The sequence below is a fragment of the Leuciscus leuciscus genome, assembly GCF_965113295.1.
Source record: "Leuciscus leuciscus genome assembly, chromosome: 20".
NCBI classification, from domain to species: Eukaryota; Metazoa; Chordata; class Actinopteri; order Cypriniformes; family Leuciscidae; genus Leuciscus; species Leuciscus leuciscus.
In genome coordinates this window covers 19333890-19361576 of record NC_138744.1, presented here as the reverse complement: position 1 = coordinate 19361576, position 27687 = coordinate 19333890, and the positions used below count along the sequence as shown (strand labels likewise).

At 35.8% G+C, this 27687-nt stretch overlaps 1 protein-coding gene across 3 annotated transcripts; it reads left to right on the top strand.

Moving 5' to 3' along the window:
• Positions 1-137: 137 nt before the first annotated feature.
• ttyh1 (tweety family member 1) lies at positions 138-27437 on the top strand. Of its 3 annotated transcripts, none has more exons than XM_082149111.1 (15): positions 138-899; positions 4964-5133; positions 9427-9656; positions 11511-11622; positions 13611-13951; positions 14954-15049; positions 15281-15353; positions 17035-17110; positions 18396-18451; positions 19091-19183; positions 19288-19380; positions 19500-19639; positions 22226-22393; positions 24579-24657; positions 25894-27437. In XM_082149111.1, exons 2-15 carry the CDS (start codon positions 4999-5001, stop codon positions 25975-25977), a joined length of 1776 nt encoding a protein of 591 aa, XP_082005237.1. In that variant the 5' UTR covers positions 138-899; positions 4964-4998; the 3' UTR covers positions 25978-27437. The 3 variants fall into 3 exon arrangements, with proteins under 3 accessions (XP_082005237.1, XP_082005238.1, XP_082005239.1); XM_082149113.1 differs by having other exon boundaries at positions 147-899; positions 22226-22286; XM_082149112.1 differs by lacking the exon at positions 24579-24657 and having other exon boundaries at positions 139-899.
• Positions 27438-27687: the final 250 nt, after the last annotated feature.

Below are 27687 nucleotides of genomic sequence, written 5' to 3'. Positions count from 1 at the left end.
TCACAATCAATCACCTTTCTTTTACTCTCTGTCATTATGAGTTGTTGTGCACTCTAAATACAGTACATGTGTAAATCCCTCCATCCCCTTTTGTCTCCAGCACACAAACACCCACACACTCACACACACACACACACACACACACACAGAGAGAGAGAGAGAGAGAGAGAGAGAGAGAGAGAGAGAGAGCCAAGTTCAGTCCTGATCATTGGGACCCTCAGGACCACACCGTTTTTTGTCATTCACTTACTTAAATTAGACTGTATTGAGTTTTAAAATGGCACAGTTAAAATAAATACACCATTTCCCACCCAAAATATTTAGCCAATTTTTTAATAGCCGTAGTTAGCTAGTATTTAAAGCGAACACACTGAATGGATTTCATTTGCCCTGGATGTTATGGATTTGCTACTTCTGCAGACTGAACATTTATTTTCTGTGGACACGACATCGACGACATAGTTGTGGATTGTTTGAACGCGAATTCTGACTGGGAACAATTCATTTCTGAAGTTTTTTTTATGACTTTGGGCGTCTTGTCGCGCGACTGTGGACGGTGATTCAAGTTCTCAGCGGGTTTCAAATAAAGAGAGTGAAACCGACGGATAGGCATCGGGATTTGAAGGATTCATCCCTCTCTCTTAAAACATCCCTCTGGGATTCTCGCCTCGATCTCTCTCTGAAGACCTGTTTCCCATCTATCAGCGAACACAAAGACTGGGCGCACACTGGAACTGAAAATACATAGTTTTCTCTTGAAGCCCAAGACAACAGATCTCATCACTCAGGATGCAACCTGTTTTAACGGTCAGCTGTCTCAGTAATAGCATCTAATCGCAAACTAAATCACACGAGCGTGAGAGACGTGGAAGCACCACATTAGGCTGCTGCAAATTAAGGTGGGCAACCCTTTTTAAATGTGCGATATAAAATTGTATAGCCTGCTGTGCGGTTCATTTGCCGTGTCAATTGGTCTGTGCGAAAATGTATGACAGTTAATTTATTATGCGAGGGAATCATGAGTCCATTCAAACAAAAGATCCATGTAATGTGTCTTGGCGCCCAGACAAAGCGCTAGCGTGGTTGAATATGATTGCCATAAACAAGTAAAGTCAGTCAGAGAGAGATCGATTGGTCCAGTCTCGCACCGGGTCAACTCACATAAGTGCAATCAATCAGTTCTGGCCTATTTTGTTTCTGGTCATTTTGAAGGTTTCATCAATATCTATTTGATTAGGATCAGTTATGTTGTGTGTGGATTGTTGTATATTTACATATACCTTCATAATAGGCTCTTTTTGACACTAAACAGAAGTGCATACAAACACAAACAATGGCCTCCAGTGACCTTTATGAAGTTCCTGGACCCTCCTTTGGGCCATCTATCTGTTCTGAACCACAGCAGCACTAAAACATGTCCAGTAAAGCAGAAAAATAATTATCAGATGTGTATAAAACACATGATTAAGTAATTATTTCAACAGAGTAGGCCTACTATAATAGAGTTTTTTAAATGTTAATGATGTGTGACAAACAATATCATACCCTTATCATTGGCCTTTTATTGGACAATTATTTCAGATGTATTGCTTTCAAGAGATATTCCAGGCTTTGGATAGTCATGGAGTTATAAGTAATTAAAATGCTTTTATTTATTTATTAATAGCATAGTTCAGTGTTAGTGACCAATGATCAGTTCATTCATTCGTTATTAAATCAGACTACTGAATTAACGACACTGGCAAAAATATTCTGGGAAGTGCATATATTCAGAATTTTGAAACCCTACTGTTATTCAAAATTTGTTGGAAAAATATGTTAAGGACATGCACCATTTTTAGGATACACATATCATTGTCATACTCATGTCACTATGTTAAAAGTTAATTTTTTATGGTTTATTTCTCATTAAATGTCATAGAGCTAAGCCAAAAATGAATGCTTCCTCATAGTATCATGAAATGGCAATTCCAACAAATCGAATGACTTTTCATTGAGCTTAAAAGAGCTTGCTTTGGACGACAAACCATCATAATTAATCCTGGAAACCATTTTTGTTTTTTATTTAGCATACTTCTGTTGTGGTTAATTACAGTGAAGCTAAAGAATGGACAATTGATGTTAAGCATTATTCAATCCAGAATAGAAAAGAATGAAAAAGGAGATGGACAATGTTTTGTCCCTCTATTGTTCTGAACAAAATTGTTCTTCCTTGCTCCATTTCCAAACTCACATTATTTTCCTTGCGTTATGCAATGCGAACCATCCTTATAACAAGCTGACAGAATGCATCATGTTCAGATGTGCTAGCGTTCCAGTCTGAGTCACAGTCTGCATGTTTAACCGTTCCATAACACCGTTTCACTTTAATTTGGTTTTTATTCACATATGCATTTGAGAAGAGGACACTTGTGATAATGTGTACCAACCATATACCACAATTCACCAGCTTATTGTCTTGACCCACTGCATGCTGGTAGTCTTCTCTAAGAGTAAATCAATAGACATAGCCTACAGACATCATTATGAACAAAAACACACCAGACACTATCGTTAGGGATATTTGTGATGGAGCCTGCAGTTTCTTGTTGACAGACAATACATTTGACAGACATGATTTTTGGAAGGTTTCTGTTAACCAAAAGATCTAGACAACTGGGGCAGGGTCAGCTGTTTGTCCAATCAGTGCAGGACAGGGGGTGGTGCAAAAGGCACGGTAGTGAGTTTGGTGGTAGACCTGGTAGACACTATGTCATAGTGATGTAAAAATGCTTAAAACCTAGCCTAGAATTTTACAAATTCAAGTTATAAAGTCATTGGAATGTATCCCATGCATGTATTCCATAAATCAATAAAGGACTTGGTCTATGATGAGTTACTGAAAATCTAGATGAAGTCATCTTGTTTTATCATGAGATCATTATTTAAATACAATGTAAAAATGACCCTGATGATATCATAATGATTTTTCCCATCTTGAGAACAAGATTTCAAAATATAGCCCCAGATGAGGTCATAATTATTTTGTATGTCTGATGAATGGTATGATTTTGTGTGTAGCACCCACTCGCCCCCCTCCAAAACCCCATAATGATGTTTCAAATGTTTCAAGATCTAACAGTTGCTCAAGTATCCTCTTAGAAACCTCTTCTCTTAACATTGATGATCTAATCACTTAATCCATGTTGTTTCCCAGTGGACCTCTGTACTGGTAATGAAAACATTTGTGTGTGTGTCTCTACTTAACCTACTTTCAACCTATTCCTTGTTTCCCCTGTTATTTCCGCATGTTATTCCCTTTTCCTTTTTGCTACATTCTCCTCCTTCTTGTTCTGGTTTGTTCAGAGACTTCTAAATGATTTTTCCTCTTTTTCCCCCCACATCAAAAGATAAAAATCAAGTAAATAAATCAAATCACTTTATAGTCATTCAACCTTGTGAAAACCTGTGGTCCACACACTGCAGTTATTCACATACATGTGAACATAATATATATAATGTACAGAATTAGTCACCATGAAATCAAAATTGACAATTTTGATTGTTTATGGAATATTACATTTTATTAAAAATAACCCCTCGTAATCTTTAATCAAATAAACTTCACCCTCTTGCAGCGACATCTTTTCTCTGATGATGTGTTTGCTGGTGTGACCTGTCACTCACATGACATCACTGCAATAGCAAACCACAACCATCCAATGAACCATCCAATTTTTTTGTTCAAGAATCTGCTTCACTCATAAATGTCACGCAACTTCTATTTCATGCCGACTTTAATAATATAATTCTGTAATATATATGCAATACACAAATTTACAAAATGTTCGTCTAAAAATAAATCAGAATATAATATAGTATAATATAGAAATGAATTTCACATTTCAATACATATTAAAATAATTTATGTTTATTTCAGTCTTTATTCAGTTAGTTAGTTTATTTTTCTTTAAAAAAAGAATACATTTATATTGTTATAATAGATTTTTTTTATTTATAATTTTTATAGTGGATATATTTCATAATCTAGGTTTAGGACAAATGTAATCTATACATAAAAGTATCAAAATAAATGATGATGTGTAAATAGTTTTTGAGGTAGTTTTAATGTGACTTTCATATAAAAACAGATTTCAGCTTCTTTACTATATATATATATATATATATATATATATATATATATATATATATATAAAGTAAAAAAGCTGAAATCTGTTTTTAATAAAATTAAAAATTAAAATTTAAGTGATGTATTATATAGCTGGCTCACAGTACAATCTTGGTGTTTTCTCTTAAAGGTACAGTAAGCGATTTCTGAGAAACACTGTTGATATTTGAAATCAACCTAAACAAACACACTCCTCCCATTTTTGCTCCGCCCCCAAAATGCACAACCACACAATGCAAGATAATGTTACTCAAAAAATTAAGCAAAGATTACGAACAAACGACAAGGAAGAACAAATAAACATTGTACACAAGAAAATATACATTACAAGCAAGAGTTTGTTGTTTATTCGCTAGCAGCACACCAGCTCCAGACCAACAATGATACTCAAAACTGTCCTGTTACTGTAGTTAACATTACAATAACAGCAAAGTTATGTGAAACATAACAAAACCAATGTTTCTCAATATTACTAAGCGGCCTTCCCGTATAGTTTATTCCAGCGCTGGAAAGTTTTTCTAATATTAACGCGGATCCTAAAGCTCTTGCCTGATCATAACCCTTCTTTTTCCAGTGATTTCTCTGTTGTAATGTCTCTCAGCCATCTTGCTTTCTACAGTCTTTCTTCAAATCTCCTTCTCGCTCTCTCTCTCTCCTCCACCATCATGAGTGTATGCGCCCCCTACTGATTGGCTACAAGTGTGTTGTGGTTCTCGGTCCAATACACTTTTAACAGCGTTTCTCAGAAATCACTTACTGCACCTTTAATAATCACATGTTTCTCAACGATTACAGACATTTGAGAAAGACAGAGGTGATTTACTGCATTCATGGCGGCCATAGCAACTGTCCCCAACTACATGCCATCGGTATGGGTACGGTTATGCCATGCCATTCCTCGCCTGGACTTGACCCTGCAGACCCGAGACAGCGTGTTCACTCCAGACAGCTGGGAGTACCAGCAGGTAACCCTCTCTCTCTCTCAAGCACACTCAATTCTCCTCTGCCCTTTCCTTATTTCTTACTCTCAGAAACAATTTTCACATCTGACAGCTGGCGGTAGGCTTGTAGAGACACACATATATTTTTGTCTCGCTCTTTATTTTCTCTCCTTTGTTTGCATCCTGTCATTTTGATTAAGTTATATCACATATCTGCAATATGTAAGGAATAATTGACGATGGGCCGTTGAATTATTAGAATAATAATGCATACCTGAGGTGGTAATGCATTATTTTTCAATAATTCAACGGCCCGGAGTCAATTATTCAGCTTACACTACGGTAACCGCACCTCAAAACATTGTTCAAATGATGTATTTCAAGACATTTGTCAGGTTTTTGTCCTTAAAATGCTCTTGTGTGTGGGACTAATTTCTTACGCATTGCTAATTCCAAAACGTAATTTTAGAGCTAGTGACGGAGGCTTGAGCCATTGATAGCAGGCTAATGCAGTTATTAATGCAGTTAATAACATACATATATATATATATATAGAGAGAGAGAGAGAGAGAGAGAGAAAGAGAGATTAAGCGTTTGTGAATTACCTGAGTCTGGTACGTCTCTCAACAGTGTTCGGCAGCAGCGTCTCTACTAATAGGGAAACTGTAAGTTTATCTACCTCGCTAGTGAGAAATTCATGTAGCTTTTAAGTTGTCAAACTATCTTGATAAAATCATCAGAGCAGCGCTGACAACACGTTTCTGTGCGGGTGTGTGTCCATACTCTATGTGTGTGCGTTTGAGTGGGAGAGAGAGCTGGAGAAAGAGAGTAGCCTATGTGCTTTCCATACATAATAAAACGTAATTTTGTGGCAAAAAACATGGACATAATTTGTCATTTTTATCCTATTGTTTACTATATTTATTTGCTTGGTCAGTGTCATTGTGGGTTTTGGTTGTTTTGCTGTTGTAGGCTGTAAGGACTTTTAAAATAGCCTAACTGAAATCATTTGGCGAGGTGATATGGAACTGTAATGCGGTCCAGACCTGCCTGGAACTACTTTAGCCGTGCTTTTCCTTGAAAATAAATGCAGAAACGTCTTTGTTCTTGCTTTCAGAAATATTTACACATTGACTCGCATGACATACTCTCTCTTCGGCACTCTTACACTTTCAGAGAGATTAAACTGGAGTGTCATAGTCAAAACCATTAAAAGCACTTTTCTGTCTGCAGTTTAAAGATGAATTGACTCAAAATTGTATCTCAAATGATCTAATGTAAGTCGCTAAAGAACCATAGATTTGCATTATCAGAGACTAAAAGCATGATGGACTGATGTAAAAATTACAGAGATCCGTTTACTTAAGTGTATGTTTCCACATCACTTACATTTTGATAAAAGATATGACTATATATGTCCGACCCATTAGAAAAGGAACCATGAAGCAGTGACTGTGGCTTAAATGAGGATGTGTACATTCCATTTTGGTTGAGAAAATATTAAATATGTAAAATGTTAATAAATATGTAGTTTTTTTTATGTACCATTAGTTTTGGTTCTCAAATTTGAATCCAAGTCCGTGATTCAACCATTTCAGACAGACTCTTAGTCTATGGAAGTACTTTCTCAATAACATGCATACGTTATATGTATGTTACCATTATCTTTACACCAGGTGGTGGTGACAAGTAACTTTATGATTGAGTCACTGGAATTTATTCAAAAGATTCATTCAACCACACCGATTAATGCCAGAACAAAACATGTGACAGTCTATATGAATGATTCATTGAATCATTCACTTAACCGAATTATTCAGCATTCAGGAATGACACACAACTAGTGTGTGTTGTGCTGTGGCTTCATTTGGAGCTTTTCTTTGTTGACAGAGCAAAAAGCATAGAAAGTAAACGGCAATATTGTGCCTACAAGTTACTAATTATTAATATCTTGTTTATTGAACTCTCGTATAAAAGCCGCCTCCTTGTTGCTTTAGTAACTTCTCAAAAACATTCTAAACTATCGCTGTTAGTTCTAACGTGACATGTGAACTTAAAGGCAGTGGCACACTATGTACGATTTTTTGGATCAAAATATCTAAAAACCACTAGAACAATGTTACATATTTTGTTGATTTGTGTACTTACATTATCCCAAATGTTTTTAAGAATGTTTAAATCCAGAGAAATAAGCAGTTTTAACCAGGACACGGACCGTGTCCGTGCGTCACCTATCAATGATATCATACCCGCATTACCCTCGTTTTATTTTGTAGAAACCATAGAAACACCAAAGACGCTTTAATATATTATGTGTTTTATTAGACAGGTGAGGAACTGTTTGGAAACATTGGATACAGAAAACTAATCATTGTTATACAGCAGCTCAACGCAGTTTTTGTTTAAATCTCATTTTCTTGATTTACCGCAAGTACCATATTTACCATGCCTTATATCGATCTAGCTCACTGCAGTGTGCAACTAGTGTCTCATATAGTAGGCGCCGAGCGAACACACAGAGTAGCATTATAAAAACTTTCATCACACTCAAATGTTTATAATATGATAAAACAGCGCTGCGTTACCCCACATACGCATGACCGGAAGAAGCGGAAGCGGCCTACGGCATAATAAAAGCTGCACTGCTCTCGAGTGTGTCGTGCTTGTCCCTCTTTAGCAATCGCTCCAGCGGCCTCGTCCCGCACCAATGGCTTTCGTAACGTTAATAAATCTTTAACACATTACCGGTCATCCATGAAAACGATTTCTGCCTGAGTCCCGTCGTATTCTCCACAAGCTGTAGAGGTGAAGACAACAACTCCCATGATTCCGTTAAATCAAGGCGTCATCAAGCTACGCCTTTTTTAAAAATAAATGACCTCTAGTGGCGAAAAATTACATAGTGTGCCTTTAACTAGCAAATATAGGTTTTAGACAAATCTGAGACACATTTTAATATCCTATATATATATAGTGCTTTATGGTAGCGGGCGATCAATGCAGTCGCCCATTTGTTTGTTGCAATTCTATGATTGGTGGATATTTCTCTGCAGCATCATGGGTAATGTATTTCTTCACCAGGAATTCCACTGTGAAACAATAAGATAAAATAATACGAACCAATGACTCTAACAGTAGAATATATCATTGATAAACAGCCTCAGAGTTCATGGTTGATCTGTCTTTTCAGGCTAGTGGTGACATTATCGATGCAGAAACTAAACAGCTACAGTGAGATTGCTCTTAGGAAAAGAAATAGCTTCACCACAAATGGATAAAGGTGGAAGAGACAAAGCCAGATTATGCTTGATGCCTGAATAGATTTACAGGATAAGATGCAGATGATAAGAGACAGATGTGCTTGAAAATAACGGACAGTGAGAGAGCAAGAGAGATGGTTGAGAGGAGAAATGAAAGAGCGAAATACTTTTGGGTAATAGTGGGAATTGCGAAGAGAGGAGAAATCAACGAAGAGGAGAGAGAGCAGGAGATAAAAAAACAAGAGAGAGAATCAGAGGGAAAAGCAGTGAATGTATTTAAGTAGGTCACAGATTATTAATAGAGATCCAGTGGCGTGGATAAAAAGAAAGAAAGGGGGAGAACAGTATGGGATGAGTGAGCGGAAGCATGGAGAGAAACCATGGGGAAAGGAGAAGGGGATCATGGGGAGAATGTGAGGAAGATGGATTGGGACCAGATTGCAGATGTATAGTATATGTAACCTGAATGGACAATGTGTGTATGAATCTGACTGACTTTAATTATACCTCCCCTTTCTCTCTCTTTGAGGCGAGCATCCATGCTGTATTAGCCAATAAGATTATGTCACACTGGTTTCAATATAGTACATGCGTGTGCTTTAAAGGTATGCAGCTATGCAGTATGTAGGCCTATATTCTGCTTTTTTTACACTGAAAACAATTAGACGTTTTCACCAAAGTAAGATTTACTTTTAATTTAAACAATTCGTACTCAGAAATTGCTAGTAAATTTCACAAATAATTTCGAAGAAAAAAGTCAAATAACACATTGTTTTAAACATGACATTTTGAAGTGGAAAGACTGAAATTGTATTTTCTTGTAAAACGTAAAACATATTTTTTTACGGTGTAACTTTATATAAAATCTTTAAGTAATTCATTTTTTGACAAGTCTTAAATTAGTTTAATGATGATCAGATTCAAGACTTGATTCACAGTCTACTGCTCTTTGTTTCTTAGACCAAAGACATCATCTAAAAAAACTGCTAGTACTTGGTAAATTAATACGTAAAAAGTATTTTCTTCCTACTCTTTTTTCCATCTTCTCTTTTCACAGACTCTCCTGGTCCTCTCCAGCTTCTCCGCCATTGCTCTCGTCCTCTCGTTGCTTGTCGTTCTCTCCTTCCTCATCCACTATTGCTGCTGCCATCGTGGTGAGGGGGGCAGGGATGCAGAGGAAGAGGAGGAAGACGATGATGCCAGCGGTGTCCATGGATACAGTGGCAAAAAAGGGCGGGGCATTTGCTGTGTCACATGGGTATCAGTTGCAGCCGTCACATTGTGTTGGTAATACCTGTTAATGACAGTAATTTTAATATGCCAGTGATTAGGCTACTGTCTTTTGAGGATATTTTTTAAATTCAAAAGTCAAAAAAGTCAAAATTTTAAGTTCTATTTTATATTTTGCCCTTGTGGCACCATAATCATGCAATACAAAAAATGATATCTATATTGTTTGCGTGAAAGTGCGGTTACACTAGACTTTAGACACACATGCAAATATGGAGAATGGAAACACAAGCACATACAAAGTAAAAAATTTCTTGCGTAGCAGAATACCAGAGAAAAGTTTGGTGGACTGCAATATTTGTTCCATATATATATATATATATATATGCTCCTCCAGAATTTCTGTGTGTATTGTGTTATATTTTTGATGCGCAACAACAGGACTTTGATGACATCATCTGTGTCTTGTTTATGACTACTTCAGCGATCAAGCAATTTGCATCATTTAAAGATTAGATTACATTTAGCACCTGACATCATCTATTCAGTCCCTGTGGGAAAGTACTGATGAGTGAAAAAGAGAAATGTTCCCCTCTGTATTTAACTCGCGCCATGTTGTGCTTTCACACATCAGAGTGCAGAAACAGTAAACTGTTCAGGGCTTCTATTATTAGCAACTGCCTTTATCTGTATAAGCAAAATAGTATTCTCTCCCCCATTTCTAGAATTGCATTAGATAAAGATTCATATGCACAATTGCAAAGGATGGTTGGTTTCCTTCAATTATACAGAAACATCCCATTTAACATATTTATGAATATGAAACCCAATGGTTTTTCAAGCCTCATTGATCTGAATCATCAGCATGATATATTAATGCTGTTTATGTCACACATAAAATGCTTGTGTAAATTATCATTGTTTCTATAAGAGTTGGTTTGGTTTGCTCTGTGTGTGATTTCATGATGCAAACGTTCTGATGTGGCACGTGTTTCGCCCCCATGACATCACCCCCTTCCCATCCGTGTTGACCTCTTTTTCTGAGGGATTCAAAAGCTACATGCTGATTTACAGCGAGGACTGCATATAGGCATACAAACACCTTTACTGCTCGCATCACAATATTAATTATAGTTTAAAACACATAAACACACTCTTTTGCTTTCTTTGGCTTAATCTGGGTCAAACAGCGAGAGATTGGGCTGTGCTATTTTTGGCAGGTTGGAAAGGATTGGACAAGCATCTGGTCTAAGCATTAATCTGAATATTTGAATGCGAAATAGAGATGTAAATGAGTGGATTTTCAGTGTTGATGGTAGTTTGTTTGCATGAAAACCATTTAATATGTACACTATCATTCAAATGTTGTTTTTTTTTTTTTTTTTTTTGAATTGGCAAGGATGTATTATTTTATATTAATTTTATCTTATGTATTTAATTAAATCTATAAGATTTCATACTCAAATAACTTTTTTACTTTCTTGAAATGTATAAAAAATATATTTTAAAAAGCATTTTAGAATGATTTCTGAAGGATCATGTGACACTGAAGACTGGAGTAAAAGCTGCTGAAGATTCAGCTTTGCATCACAGGAATAAATTACATTTTAAAATATATTCAAATAGAAAACAGTTATTTAAATTGTAATAATATTTTTTTTTAATTCCTGTATTATTGATCAAATAAATGCAGCCTTAGTGAGCATTAGACTTCTATCAAAAACATTTAAAAATCGCACCAACCCCATATTTTTGCAGGGTAGTGTATATGTGTAACTAGATTAAACATGTCTCATTTGGTTTTCTCTTTCTCACTTTCAATTCTCTATTTATGCTGTCTTTCCTCCCTCTCACTTTCTCCTTCTTTGTCTCCTCTCCTTGTTTCCTTGTTCATATTTCTGCTTTTTGTAGTGTTGCCATAGGCATTGGTTTCTACGGCAACAGTGAGGCGAACGATGGGATGTATCAGTTGACCTCATCCTTGCTCACTGCCAATTACACGCTGGCTTCCATCGATCTTCTGGTGAGAACAGAAATGCACACACACACGCTCATACATACACAAAAGCTTATTCCATTGATCTCCTTTTGAAGCGCCAGGGGACCAAAAGAAATACAGGATGTTCAGCAAACACACTCCATGATTTTATTACACTGTGATTGCCGAACAGGGGAATTAAGATGAGTCTTATCTGTTTTGAATGTGTGTGTGTGTGTGTGTGTGTGTGTGAGAGAGGGAGAGAGTGTTTGAATGCATTTGTGTGAGATAAAATCCTCTCCGGGTATTGATTTGACTGGTTGCTCAAATGGTCAATCGATGAATGTGTGTCAATCTGATTAATGACCTACTTTACTTCTACTGTACTTTTATAAGACCCTCTCCATTCATTCCCACTTTTTCCACTCCATTCCATTGTCCTCTATATTCCACACATCTTTTCCTCTACTCTTTTCTTGGTAACACTTTACAATAAGGTTCCATTTGTTAACTACATAAACAAAAACAAAAACACTTGTAAAGCATTTAGTAATCTTAGTTAATGTTAATTTCAACATTTACTATACATCATTCAAATCAAATGTTGTGATAATATGGGCCTAAGCTTACATGAACTAACAATGAACAGTTAATAACATTAAAGGCCCAATGAAATCAAATTTGATTTTGAATTTGAATTTTATAATGGAATATTGCAGTATTTATTATAAATTCATGTGCCGTCGTAATCTTTAATCAAAAAAACTTCCCCTCCCTCTTGCAGCGACATCTCTTCTCTTCTCTGATGACGTCACTCACATGACATCACAGCAACAGAAAACCACAACAGTCCAACGATCCAATCAAATCCCGACGAACAAAATCAAGTCCCGCCCTATATTTTTTCTTGTTCGAAAAGCCGGTTTACTTGTACATGCGTCACAATAGACTATCACAACTTTTGGTTCATGCCGACTTCAACAAAGGTTAATAAATACTGTAACTGTATTGCTCATTGTTAAAGTGATAGTTCACCCAAAAATTTTAATTCTGTCATTAATTGCTCACCTCCATGTTGTATTCCAAACCCGTAAGACTTTTGTTCATCTTCGGAACACAAATGAAGATATTTTTATTCAAATCTGTGCGATTTCTGTCCCTCCATTGACAGCTACGCTACTACCACTTTGATGCTTCAAAAAGTTCATAAAGAGATTGTAAAACTAATCCATATGAATTGAGCGGTTTAGTTCACATTTTCTGAAGAGACACAATCGCTTTATATGATGAACAGATTGAATTTAGGATTTTATTCACATTTAAATATTCATGAACTCACACATCAGTTGTGATAAACGGAAGCTCAAGCATGTTCCCTTGATGTGCGAGAATACAATGAGGTTAATTCTCGTGTTACTGAGCACGTTTGAGCTTCCTCAAGAACCAATGAGGCTCATTCCCGTGTTACTCAGCACTTTTGAGCTTCCTCAGCAACCAATGAGGTTTGTTTTCGCGCTTCAGGCAGGTTTGGTTGAACCTCTGTTTATGTTCGCTGATCAATGTTTAAATGTGAAAAAATGCCTAAATTCAATCTGTTGAATCCTAGCAATTGACTCTTCAGAAAATTTGGAATTAACCGCTAATCCAATTCATATGGATTATTTTTTTACGACCTCTTTATAAACTATTTGAAGTATCAAAGTGGTAGTTGCATTGCTGTCAATCGAGGGACAGTAAGCTCTCAGATTTCATCAAAAAGATCTTCATTTGTGTTCCGAAGATGAATGAAAGTCTTATGGGGTGAGTAACATGAGGGTGAGTAAATGATGACATAATTTTTGGGTGAACTAACCCTTTAATGTTAGTTAATGCATGAACTAATGTCAACTAATGGGACCTTATTGTAAAGTGTTACCCTTTTCTTTTGTATTTAAGCTAGTATGTTCATAAATCAGATCTGGGTACAAATGCATTGGGTTCATGCCATTCAAAGTGAAATATTTCATTATAATCTTCTCCTCTTGAATGTCCAGGTTTCAGACACCGTGGCCGGGCTGCAGCAGTCTGTCTCAGGACCCTTGACCTCTTTGGAGGATGTGTTTGGAGGACATAAGCCGGCGCTCGTGCCCACACGCTCCTGCAGGCGTCTTTCAGAGCGGGTCGTGTCTATCCTCTCCAACCTGACTCTGGGAAGAGGTCTGATTCCCATCGGAGATGGATTTTACAGGGCGAATGGAAGTGAAAGCATAGTAGGAGCACTTACCCCAGCCCCACCTTCTGTAGCCACCACTCTCAGTCCATCCGCCAACAGCATTCCTGCACCCTTCTCCCCGGGCTGGGCAGCCAACACCCTCATGGTGAATGAAGACTATAGGTGAGGAGATGTCAAAAGCAGATTTGTCCAGATTTGTGTGTTCAGTGTTGATAGATGTTGATCTTTAGTTGATAAAAATATATCGTAAAACAATATGCTCAGAAAGGCCATATTCTATGCCTTGAAAAATTGTATTCTTAGTCAAGATTTTTGAAGCTTAAACTGTCACGGTCCATAAAAGTTATTTATTGATAAAGAGCAAAGAAAATCTTTTTTGTCCATAATACAATCCTTTGAAACTGATTAAAGTATTGAAGTGTAAGAATGATCCTCTGAGCCGTGCTGTTCAAAAGTTTGGGCTCAGTAAGTGTTTTTGAAAGAAGTCTCTTATGCTCACCAAGGTTGCATTTATTTGATCAACATACAGTAAAAACAGTAACAATGTGAGATATTATTAATGTTTATTAATTATTAATGTTTTCTATTTTCTTGTAAAATGTAATTTATTCCTGTGAAGCTCAAAAAACAGTAATATTGTGAAATATTCTTACAATCTCAGTTTTCTATATTAATATATTATAAAATGTCAGTTATTTCTGTGAATTTTCATCATCTTTACACCAGTTTTCTGTCACATGATCCTTCAGAAATCATTCTAATATGATGATTTGCTGTTCAAGAAACATTTCTTTTCATTATCAATGATATTTTTGTGAAAACCATAGAGTTCAAAGTTCAAATGAACAAGATTTATTTGAAACATAAATATGTTTTTTTAATATCATAAATGTATAACCTGTTAATAATATGCTAAATAATATGTTTAATGCATCCTTGCTAAAAAAAAAATAAAAAAAAAATAATTACTTACTGACCCCAAACTTTGAAACAGGATGTGTGTGTGTGTGTATATATATATATATATTGTGTGTGCATTGTAAAAAATAAATAAGAAAAAAGCAGGTGTTGATAAAATGTGTGTGTAGGTTTTGAGATTTCACTGTCTGAAAAGCACTGTATTGAAGATGTTCTGAAAATGTCTGTTCTGCGTTTGTTGTTTAGGTGGCTGTCGTACGTGCTGCTGCTTTTACTGGATCTGGTGGTGTGTTTCTTTATTCTTCTGGGTTTAGCCAAACAGGCCCGCTGGCTACTTATTCTGTGAGTTACACTCATTTCTGAACTGCTTTAAGTGAGTGTCTGGTAGATTTGATATGCACACAGCATTCCTGCATAATGTAAAAAGAACATAAACATTCATAGTAATTTCCTAAGATAGAAAATGCGTACAGAAAACGGGTAGTTTTATTTTTGCGTACTGACACCCACTCAGCCACAGAGAGGCAGATGGTGAAAATGTGTGTGTGTGTGTGTTTGTGTGTGCATTTGCAGGATGACAGTGCTGGCCTGGTTGGCTCTGTTTCTGAGTTGGGGTTCTCTCGGCCTGGAGACGGCCACAGTGGTGGTGAGTATTCAAGCAACGTCTAGCCCGAAAGAAAAACAACAGCTCTCCGCAAGCGGACATCCAGCACAGAATACCGCCATCTGTGTGTGAATGAGTGTGTGTCAGCTCGCTTTGCAGAGGCATTTGTGTCCAGCCAAAGCTCTGTGAATGTGACTTTAAGTTTTCAAAGGTCACACCAGCCAAGATGCAGTCACTTATTGTCTGCTTATGAAAGAGGAAGAGAGGAATAGAGTGTGTTTGTGCGTGTTTTATAATGAAAACGGTTTTCCACTCTGGGAACTCAGCAGTCATGGCACAATCCCAAAAAGGGAGGAAAATAGGGCAGAGATTAAAGCTTCAATGTGTGTGAATCTGAGTGTCTGTGTTTCTTTGTAAAAAAAAAAAAAAAGGGGGAAACATGGATGCTGTGTTGAAGATGAGCATAAGAGATCATAAAAGCAATAGGAAAAGAAAAAGAAGCGAGTGAGAGAGTGAGTGTGCTGAGAGGAATACAGCAGTAATGGTCAGCTGGACTTCAAAAATATATGAAAATATAAATGTAAAATTACAAATGTAAATACTCTGTTCAAAATGGTAAGTAAGGGAAGTTTGGGGAATAAATGTATAATTGTATTCAGCAAAAAGGCAATATGTTACAAAATATTTATATTTTCACAAAAATATTAACTTTGATAATAAGAAATGTTTCTTGAGCCCCAAATCAGACAGAATGATTTCTGAAGGATCATAGGACACTGAAGACTGAAGTAATGATGTTGACAATTCAGCTTTGATCACAGGAATAAATTAAATTTTTTAATTTAAATTATAATATAAAATATAAAGAGTTATTTTACATTGTAAAAAAAATGTCACAATATTATTATTATTATATAAATGCAGCCTTGGTGAGCATAAAATACTTCTTTTAAAAACTAAAACTAAAAAGTTCACCAAGCTTAGATGTTTGAAGGGTAGTGTATATATAAAGGATAAATATTATGGGTCACCAGTAAGAACCTCAACCAAAATCTTTAATGGCCATACCGATGATGCGAAAGAAAGAAAGAAAGAAAGAAAGAAAGAAAGAAAGAAAGAAAGAAAGAAAGAAAGAAAGAAAGAAAGAAAGAAAGAAAGAAAGAAAGAAAGAAAGAAAGAAAGAAAGAAAGAAAGAAAGAAAGAAAGAAAGTGACAGGACGAGATGGCAGTTGCTGGCCTTCAAAACAAGAGTTTCATTGTCCAGTTCCAGCCAACAGAAACAATCGCCTTGTGCTTCCCCTTTATAATATATACACACACACATTCTCAGTTTTCCTGTCCTCTCTCCAGCACTCACTCTCTCTCTTTCTCCTGACCCTCTTTAGTCCTCTTGTGAATCTCTTGGTAATATGAGTGCTATTCACTTTGATTAATTAAAGTGTGTGTTAAAGAGACAGACAGTGCAGAGTGGACAAGAGGAAAGATCTGAAAACTGGTTGAGGGATGAGAACATTTAAATACATGAGGATTTAGGGGCAGTTTGCATATGTGTCAGTGAATACTGTAGATCAATAGCAGTCTGAGCAGTGGGACGAGTGAGACTAATGGAAGTATGTCACTTGGTCACTGTGCCACACTGTTAACATCTCTCTTCTGTATTTGCTTTTGCTCAATTCCCTTTCTTGCTCTTTTTTTTATCCCTCTCTCTCTCTTTCTCTCTCAGGCCCTGAGTGATTTTTGCTTTGACCCAAACACATTTGTGCTTAACTCCACTCACTTCAACTCTAGGACAAGCACAGGTGCTATAAAGCTCTTTCATACGCAATTGCTCTGTTCCAAAATGTATTGAGTTGCCTACATGGGCAGCATTGTAGGGCATCAGTTACAGTGCCAACGTGAAGGCTGTTGAAAAAGGCACAATCTGTGTCATTAGCAAATTTTCAACTGAATTATGGCAAAAAAAAAGGTCCAAAGGTCCAAATTCTGTAGGTTGACGTGACAAATCCTTGTGACCAACTTGAACCCATTGCAAAATCCGTGTGGAGAAATGGTTCACCTTCATGGAAAAATCTTGATCCTGTGGTTTCCTAATGAAATCCTAATGGAATGACTGGATTCGGTTAACAACGGTAAATGTAAACATATTTTTAGCTGCCTACTAAAATATCTGTCAAGCGTGTCTGTCTAGTTAACGTTGACATAGAAAACAGTCAAAACGCAGAAAAGTGGAATGCAAAATTGTGAAAATTCATCAAACAATGGTAAATGTAAACTCTGCATGCTAAAATATGCAGAATATCTATTATATATATATATATATATATACAGTATATATATATATATATATATATATATATATATATATATATATCTCTGTCAAGCGTGTCCATCTAGTTCATGTTGACCAAGCTGCAACCATCCACTCTCTTGAATCAAACTGCAATTCATCGATTGGCCTCTAGAGACAGGCTCCAAAAGAGAGTCAATCCCATATACCCCCCATGTTAAAATGCCCAACTTTGCAGCAGAAAAAAATATGTTTACAGCCTGTTACAAAAAGTGGTTTTGGTCCATATAGCTAATTTTGCCTTTCATGACAACTGTGAAGGGGGTGAATTTTTTTTATAACTCATCCGTTCAAATTATATTAAGCCTTAAAGTTCTGCATAATTAAGGGCGTGGCCACTTGAGTGACAGGTGGATTGCCGCTGATGTCACTACTAGCCGTTTATCTGCTGTCTGTTAGCTGTCACGTCACCTCAGCTGATCCCGCCTCGTTGGCCATTTTCGGTTATCCGGGAGTGACGCGCATTGACGCAGCCAAGATGGCGATGGCTGGCTCCGCCCACTTTTTTTTTACAGTCCATGATGTAGAAAACAATGGAAAAGCAGCACAGTGGAATGCAAAAATGTTTCTGTGTGAACGGCCACTTGGAAGGCAGCTGCATATGTAGGCAGAGAGGCAACTCACTAAGTTTTGGAACAGAGCTACCTGTCCATCTGCCCTCATCTCTGACGCATACACAGTCTTACCCACGCCTTGTATCTTTTTTATTTTCCTCGCTCTCTCTTTTCTCTAAATAGAAATCCTGGATTATTACCTAACCTGCAGCAGGAAAATGAGCAGCCCTTTTCAACAGGTGCGCAATCTTGTTACATGGCAGTGATGTCATAGAGATTACTAAAGCAGCAAAAAATAGAATGTTGATGATATCACGAGGCAGAATTCCCCAAGTATAAAGAATTATAATGATGTCACAAAGCACAGATTAAGATTAAAAAGCAATGCCATTTATGTCACGGTGGGGATGAACAGAATAAAGAGGATTATGACATTGTAATCAAGATTTTGTAATCAAGACCTAGACTGACAGTGTATTTAGAGGGACTGATGAATGAAGAAGGGAATTTGATGTCATAAATGAAATGATAAGGACAGTGAAATAAATAACAATATTGATGTGAAAACGAAAGGCCAGTTTCAAACTGACTGTGTAATAGAAATGCTGCTCTAGTGAAAAGAAAATGATTTCTGAGTTACCGTATTGAATATTTCCTTTAATATAGTCCATAAATGATACAATTGTTTTTTAGCCATTGGAAATTATTATATTGCTTCATAAATCCATTTGAGTAGGTTCTCTCTCATAAAGAGGCTGAAATGCATGTGGTGTGAATCATGCCTTAAGACAAGAATATGCATTAAAAATGCAGTTACAGGTTTTAGCCTGTGAAATTCTGTTAAATCAGTGAAATTCTGTTTGTTGAACGGGCATAAGATACTGACCCAGTCCCAGAGAGCGCTTTCCAGCATCCACTCTCACCTTTCCAGTCTGGAGAGAGACTCCCTCCCACGGTTCCCAAAGGCAGAGGTATGTTAACACTGCTTTCATACTGACAGGAAAGATCAATAGCAGCCGTACAGTTAAGTGGATCACAACACACTGCTTAGCTTCGGTGTTATTTTCCCTTGTAGAAGTCACTCAGGGAGGTACAGCAGATCCTCAACACCACTGAGGGAAACTTCCACCAGCTGGTGGCACTTCTCAACTGTCGAGGGCTGAACAAGGTAAACATGGCATCCTGTTTTCACCTCAGCCTGACTGCAAGTGAGAAACTAAAACTATACTTTTTTATATTAAAACAAACCGTCTCAATCTCCTCCCTGTTTTCATGTCGCTCTCTCAGGATTATGTTGACTCTCTGAAAGGCCTGTGTTATGATGGGATGGAGGGCTTGCTCTATCTTTCCCTGTACTCGTTTCTCTCCGCTTTGGCGTTCACAGCTATTCTTTGCTCCCTCCCTGGAGCCTGGAGGAGTTTCCACAGGTTAGGTGAACTTCATCGCTCCACCCCGTCTATCATCCCATCTGCTGTAATTTTCAGAAATGGCATTTCCGATTATATTCATGCCGACAAAGTTAAGATGGATGAGCTACATAAAACAAGTAGTGTTGCACCTGAAGTAAATATTCGTTTATACAGCCTATATCATATGGTGATATATATTTACATTTTTTAATTGTTATTCATTTTATTATAGATGTTATTTCTAGAAAGCGTGTAATAAATCAAGAAACAGAAAACTGCTTAAATGCTTCTATTTTGCATTTTTCTTGAAATTTCATAACATGTCATAACATATAACTATTTAAGTGAAATGTTTACATAAAAAATTTACATTAATTTCCCAGTATCTTGTATATAATGAAGCTTGTTTCTGCCACTGAGTAAAAAATAAAAAAGGTAATTGCAACTTTTCTTACTTTTTTCCTCAGAATTCACAATTAATTACTTCTTTCTTTTTTTTTGTTCAGTGGCGGAAAAAAACTTCCATAGGTATATCCACCTTTTGCTTTAATTCAGGGATTCCTGAGATTTTTTTTTAAGCCAAATATTTACATGGGATGAGATTTAAGTTAATATTTCAATAATTTACACATTTGCACGTTCATGGTTCTCTTATGTCCGTTAAAGGGATAGTTCACTTTGAAATTAATTTTTGGTATGTTTTAGCTTACCTCAAGGGCATCCAAGATGTACGTGTCTTTTTTTCCGCAGTAGTTTCAATTTTTATATTTTTAGGTCAAACCGTTCTTGTCTGTCAGTCATATAATGCAGGTCTATGGTCATTATCTCAAAACACAAGCACAGAGTCCAAATTAAAACAATTCCCCGTCGTCCAAATTAAACAATTCCCCATCGTAAGTACACATTGATGGCCTAAGACACGAAACGAGCGGTTTGTGTGAGAAAACGAACAGTATTTATATCGTTTTTACCTCTTGAACACAGCCGCGTCCAAATGTTCTGATCTGACGTGTACGCAGACTGGTGCATAGATATACACACTAGATGTCGCCTTGTCTACGGCAGTTCATTGGAACGAATGTCTTTAAGGCGACATCTAGTGTATATATCTATGCACCAGTCTGCGCACACGTCAGATCAGATCACTTCGACATGGCTGTGTATAAGAGGTAAAAACGATATAAATACTGTTCGTTTTCTCACACAAACCGCTCGTTTCGTGTCTTAGGCCATCAATGTGTACTTACGATGGGGAATTGTTTAATTTGGACGACGGGGAATTGTTTTAATTTGGACTCTGTGCTTGTGTTTTGAGGTGGTGACCATCGACCTGCATTATATGACTGACAGACAAGAACGGTTTGACCTAAAAATATCAAAATTGAAACTACTGCGGAAAAAAAGACACCTACATCTTGGATGCCCTTGAGGTAAGCTAAAACATACCAAAAATTAATTTCAAAGTGAACTATCCCTTTAACGGTCACATGACTTCCAGGTAAACAAATAAAATATTGCATCTTTTTTTTTATTCTTTTTTTTTTTAAATACTTTTTTTTAATTTACTTTAATTTTACATTTACATGATTTTATTAATTATTTGCTTCATCAACTCACAAACCCCAGTTTGGAAAACCCTGCTTTAATGCATGTGCCCGAGCTAATTTTGATCATTACGTTTCTTTGTTTTACATTTTTCAAAAACATTTTGTGTAGTTGCAGTTTTAATTAGATTAGATTATATTGAATACCAGATTTTCATTGTGGTCTTAGACTTTTTGCGCCACACTGTGTTCATGAATGCAGAAGGTGCTTGATAAGAATGAGAAAGCACATTTTTTATCCAGAAAAAAATTGCAAACAAAAAATCTTTCAGAATAACCCAACCCATTGACAGCATAGTCTATGTCAATGTATGTGTAATGTGAATATAGAGATTAATGCTCGCCAGGAACCTGAAAAACTCCAGATTTATGATTCCATCATCCTCAACTACAAATGCAGCCGAACGTTAATGGAGGTCCAGTATGGTTTGACTTAAATGGGCCTGTGGTAACAGAATAAACACTGACAACTGCTCTTATCAGCAATGCACAGATGAGAGAAATAAGATCTCAACTTAAGGGCATTAGTGCTTAAATGCACTTCACTCCTTTTATCTGGATATGGTATTAATGTCGCTATTACCATTAGTTCAGAAAGCTCAGTCACTTACTATTGATTCAGCCTGACTTGGTACACTCGAAGTGCCTGATGTTGGAAAATCTAATTGTTTAAAATAACAGAGGTGACTGAATTGCAGTAAAATTGTGTTCAGAGCACAAACTCCATTTGCACAGACAGTAGATGGCAGATGCATAGATTACTGAAATGGCGAAGAGGAGCGGGACAGATTAAAGGATTACCTTCTAGACTGGGATTATTTTATTTCATGACAATATTAACATGTATGTAGTTAAGAGAGATTTTTCAGTAAATGTTTTTAAAGCCTTTGTTTTTTAAAATGCACACATAACAGAAAGCACATAAAGCATATACTTATTTCATGATGGGTTTTTTTTCTCACTTTTTTTATGTTTCCATAATTCATACTGGGTGGCATAGTGATTCAGAGGAATACGAGGACTCCGACAGCGAAAGCGAGGACCCCTTCACTTCTCATCAGGCACGTAGACCGACGGCCACGGGCTCCCAGCGAGGGGCCTTGCCCCCCTTCTATAGTTACCAGGGGGCCGGCTGGACTCCCCCCTTTTCTAGCGCGCCTCCGTTACCGTGAGTAACACATGCACAGACACACAGACAGACAGACAGAATGACCCTACCCATAAACCAACACAAGGTTGTGTACATCACTCACACATAGCTCAACAGCAGAACCTCAATTTTTCTCCTTAATCATTTGACTTAAGTATCTGGAGTACTAGGAGTGCCACAATGAAGGAATCAAATGTCAATTTACTAATCATTTATAAAAATGCTATAAATAAATCAGTTTTCAATTTATATATAAAATGTAGTTAAATGTAACAATAAAATTTATAACTTTTCAAACTGACAATTAAATGGACATATTTAAAACGATGTAATTAATTTAAGTTTGAAATGTTAGCTAAATGTAATGAAATAAAATAATACTTCAATAGCTCGCAATTAGAAAAAACATTGGCCACTTACATTTTCTAAATGCTTTTCTTTATCCATTTTTCAAAGTTTAAATCATAATAATTTTCTAGCAATTAAAAAGTATTTATCATTTGTCACTACACTACCATTGTATTATATTCAGCAAGGATGCAATAAATTATAATGTATAATGTAAATTATAAATGTTTTTAGATTTCTATTTCATATAAACGCTTTTCTTTTGTTCTGTCCCATTCATCAAAGTCCTGAAAAAACTCCTGGCCTCCACAAATATTAAAAGTTTTAAGCAGCACAACTGTTTTCAACACTGATAATAATAAGAAATGTTTCTTGAGAACTAAATCAGCATATAATAATTTCTGAATGACGATTAATCTCTATTAGGACAATTTTAAGTGCCCTTGTCAGACAGGGGGCTCGTTTGGCACTATTGGTGTGAAAGTACGCATAAGTGACACAAAAGTAATGCAAAAGTAACGCATCACATTATTTTCCATAAAAAGTAACCAAGTAGGGAGTAATCATCATGATCATGTGACCCTGAAGACTGGAGTAATGATGCTGAAAATTCAGCTTTGCATCACAGGAATAAATTACATTTGAAAATGTATTAAAATAAAAAACACTTAATTTAAATTATAGTAATATTTTACAATGTTACTGTTTTTTATTGTATTATTGATTAGACTTGGTAAGCATAACAGACTTACCGATCCCGCACTTTCGAATGGTGCATTTTTAAACCTGAATTAAATAAACACTTTTAAACATGTATATTTATTAGTCCATTTTGTACATTTTTATTTTTGAATTCTTAAATTGATTATTTTTGAGTGGCACTTCTAGTCTTCCATATTTGTCTAGGCATTAGAAACTCACATATTCTAGTTCCTTGCTTTAGTAGCTATGCATCTAGGTTGTGTATGAATGACCTTTGCACTATAAAATATACATATATATATAGGCATACATGCATACAAATATAGAAAGTGTTATGCAGGCAGACAAACACATAAAGCTCCAGTCACACACAGACAGGTAGACAGGTAGACAGGTAGGTGTTAGATGGAGCGCACAGACAGACAGACAAACACAAACACATGCACACACACAGACAGACACACAGACAGGTGTATATGTCACAGTCCAGCCAAAAAAACAGACATGAGTCCAGAGGTCTGTCTGTCTGTGTGTCTGTCTATCGGTCTGTCCGTCATTGCAAGACAGACTTAGATCCACCAATCAGAGACGATCCACAATATAGGTAAAGTCCCGCCCCCTCTGATATTTTCTGTCCGCTGTCAAAAATCATGCTGTCCAAAATACATCGCTCTTTTCAAATCTATGGCAATCTGCCTTGCAGTTTCTCTCTCCCTGCTTGATTACATCCCCTGTTTCTCTCTCTTTCAGTTATTCTGTTTGTAAAGATCATGTGCTATTTTCATAACATTAGATCTGACGCGAACACTTTTTCTCACTTCATTCACATTTCCATGTGCTTTAAAATGAAATAAATCCAAATTCTATAGACTAAATTTATATTTATATATATTTCACATTCACGTCTCCTTTTAAATATCCTTCTCTGTCCTCTTAGATTCTAAAGGTTCTTAAAAGTGAAAATGTCACATCTCTCTAACTCTCTTCCACCTTTTCTCTTCCTGTTTCCACCCTGGATCCTGGCTCTCGTCCTTCCCTGCTCTGTGTCCCGTACTGTGGCATGTCATTCTTCCGTCTCTTTGCTGTCCGCTTCCTTTCCTCTCCATTGTCCTTTACCTTGTTCCTCTCTGCACCTCTCTCTTTCTCTATGCAGGACTCCAAACGTTTCCTCCAATGGCAACCCTGGTTATGAGAACCTGCCTTTGAGTGACAGGCAGTCCCCACCCCCCTCTGTGAGTTCCCTTGTATTTGTGACATCACTGCAATCTGTGGCATTCTCATGATTCTCATGAACAGACTGACGGACAGATCAGACCGAATGACCATTCGCTAAGCCCCGCCTTAAAACGTTACTGACCAATCGCCATCTGTCCATATTATCAGACAAGCTTTTGCTCTTTTTTAATATAATCCTATAAAAGTCCTGCGTGTTTTGTGGGACGTGTACACTACCATTCAAACGTTTGGGGTTGGTAAGATATTTGATTTTTTTTTGAAAAAAGTCTCTTATGCTCAACAAAGCTGCATTTATTTAATCAACAATACAGTAAAACTGTAATAATGTGAAATATATTATAATATATTTATTATATAAAATATATATATTCACATAATAAAGTGTAATTTATTCCTGTGATGGTAAAGCTGAATTTTCAGCATCATTACTCCAGTCTTCAGTGTCACATGATCCTTCAGAAATCATTCTAATATGCTGATTTACTGCTCAAGAAACATTTCTTATTATTATCAGTGTTGAAAACTGTGGAAACCGATATAATAGTCTTTGAAGAGAACGTTCAAAAGATCAGCATTTATTTGAAATAGAAATCTTTTGTAACATTATAAATGTCTTTAATGTCACTTTTAATAATTGAAATGCATCCTTCCTAAATAAAAGTATTAACTCTTTCCCTGTCAGCATTTTTAAGAAAAAGAGTTGCTTTTTTGATAATTTTCATGTTTCATGTTTTTCAATTTTCATGTTTCAAAAGTTTCATGAATATTGGCAAATTTATTATGCAATATATCAAAAGAAAGAACAGACCCTCTGCTTTTAAACAAACAAAAAATCCTCTTTTAAAACATTTCCATCAATGGCGGGGAAAGAGTTAATAATCTTACTGACCCCAAACTTTTGAACAGTAAAGTGTCACTGAACAGTATTGTTTAAACATAATGTAATAGTTTACAGAAAAACATTTACATGGTCGTACAGAAATAATTTCCGGTTCATTTAAATCAGTTTAAAAGCACATTTTAGTACCGGTAAACAAAAATGTGCTGTTTATAGAAGCTCGGCTGAGTTTGCAACATTGTGAAATAAATGTGAACAAATGTGAAAAAACAACTGTTGGATAAATAGAATATTAATTAATTAATATTTACTTTTCTTTCCTTTCTTTGTGCTCCTCCTCTTGTGGATCTGGCTCCTCTTCCGAATACTTCCATGCGGTTCTCTGAAAGTACAGTACTCTCCCAGCATGCTGACCGGCTACGGCGCCAGTCAATCACACCCCAACCCCTCCCATTCAAGAAACCTGTACTCGCACTAATTATTTTTCTGTATAGTAGAAAAAGAAAGATATATAGCAAGGTTTAGTTTTCATATGGATGGACACTTTATGAGACGAGAGACTAATTTAAAACTCTAGATGTTAAATATCTGTGTGTAACGTCAGTACCATTGAGTCTTTTGGGTGTAACAAACTTACAAAGTGAGTGACAGATAAAGCCATCTGCTTCATTTAGTCGTACAACCCTGTCACTTCCTCTCCCTCTAGCGTCATGCTGTACATATAGCTGGTGGAAACAAGATGGTATTGACGTTACAGTAGTGGTCTATTTTTAAATGTATAACCACTTTATTTTGGAGTTTTTATATTGTTACATGTAGTCACAGATGCATAGTGGCGATGGCACAATTTCTTTGTATGATTATGCAGTTTTCTCTTCACCTTTCTTTCTTTCTTTTTTTTACTATTTGACAGGACCCTATTTTATAAGTGGAAATTCTGTATTACCTTGTATACCCTCTGATACTATATAATTATTTATTTATATAATATAAATATATGAATATATATTCACTGTATAAACGTTTGATTGTTAATGCATTTTGATGATCAAAAAAAAAAAAAAAAACTGTAAAAAACTGTTGAGGGCTAGTGTGTGTTTCCTCTGCTGGCTCTGAGTAATACAACTGCGTTTTGCCAATTGCAATGCAATGGCCACAATGTAAGCAGCAATAATCATCAGGACATCTTGCAAACACCATCTGTGTCTGTGTGTGCCAGAGGTCTTCAAGACATATATATATATATATATATATATATATATATATATATATATATATATATATATATATATATATATATTGGAAATTACATTGGTCCCTTCTCTTGGCTTTCAACCTGTTGTTAATCCTTAAAAAATGAGTTTCTATGGTTTAATGCTCCTTTTGAATGGCATCCTTTTTCACTACAGAGTCTAATATAAATGAAATAAAAATAGAGTAACAAAAGTGGAATGTCTGAAAATGTTTTTGTTGCAAAGCACTACAAGCATCTCGCTATATAAACCTATAGTGGGTTTAACCTATATAAAACTTTTTTATATAAACGGCAATATTTTCAATCATAATATTCATTTATGTAATATTACACAATGTTATATGAATATTAGGATTGAAAATATTGCCCTTAATATAATATTTAATTCACGTGATATTTAATTTATTGGTAACACTTCACAATAAGGTCTCATTTGCTATATACCAACAATGAGCAATATATTCTTACAGCATTTATTAACCTTTGTTAATGTTAGTTATTAAAAAAAGATTTGTTCACAGTGCATTAACTATTAACAGATACAAGTTTAAATGTTGAGCTTAACATGAACTGAGAATAATAAATTATGTAGAAGTATTGATCATTGTTAGTTTGTTAACTAATGTTAACAAATGCAACCTTATTGTAAAGTGTTACCTATTTATTATATTAAATAATATATATATATTTTTTTATATTAAGCCATTTCAGCTGTCTAACCATATAAAAAATAGCATGCTGTCCATTTTTGTCCAGTACTGAATCATTAAATGAAATAAATTACAGTTACTGTTTCCTATAAAATTAAGTCAATATTAAACCTATAAAAAAGCAACATAAAAGATATTATATAAATACGGCGATATAATACATTCTAAAGATTAAAATTGTTTTTGTTAATTAAATAATATTTATCTAATTATAATTATTTTA

Coding starts and splice junctions, on each gene's coding strand:
- ttyh1 (XM_082149111.1), top strand. CDS start 4,999: ATGGCGGCCATAGCAACTGTCCCCAACTACATGCCATCGGTATGGGTA. Junction 11,623..13,610: donor TGGCTTCCATCGATCTTCTG/GTGAGAACAGAA, acceptor TTGAATGTCCAG/GTTTCAGACACCGTGGCCGG. Junction 19,184..19,287: donor CACGGTTCCCAAAGGCAGAG/GTATGTTAACAC, acceptor TTTCCCTTGTAG/AAGTCACTCAGGGAGGTACA.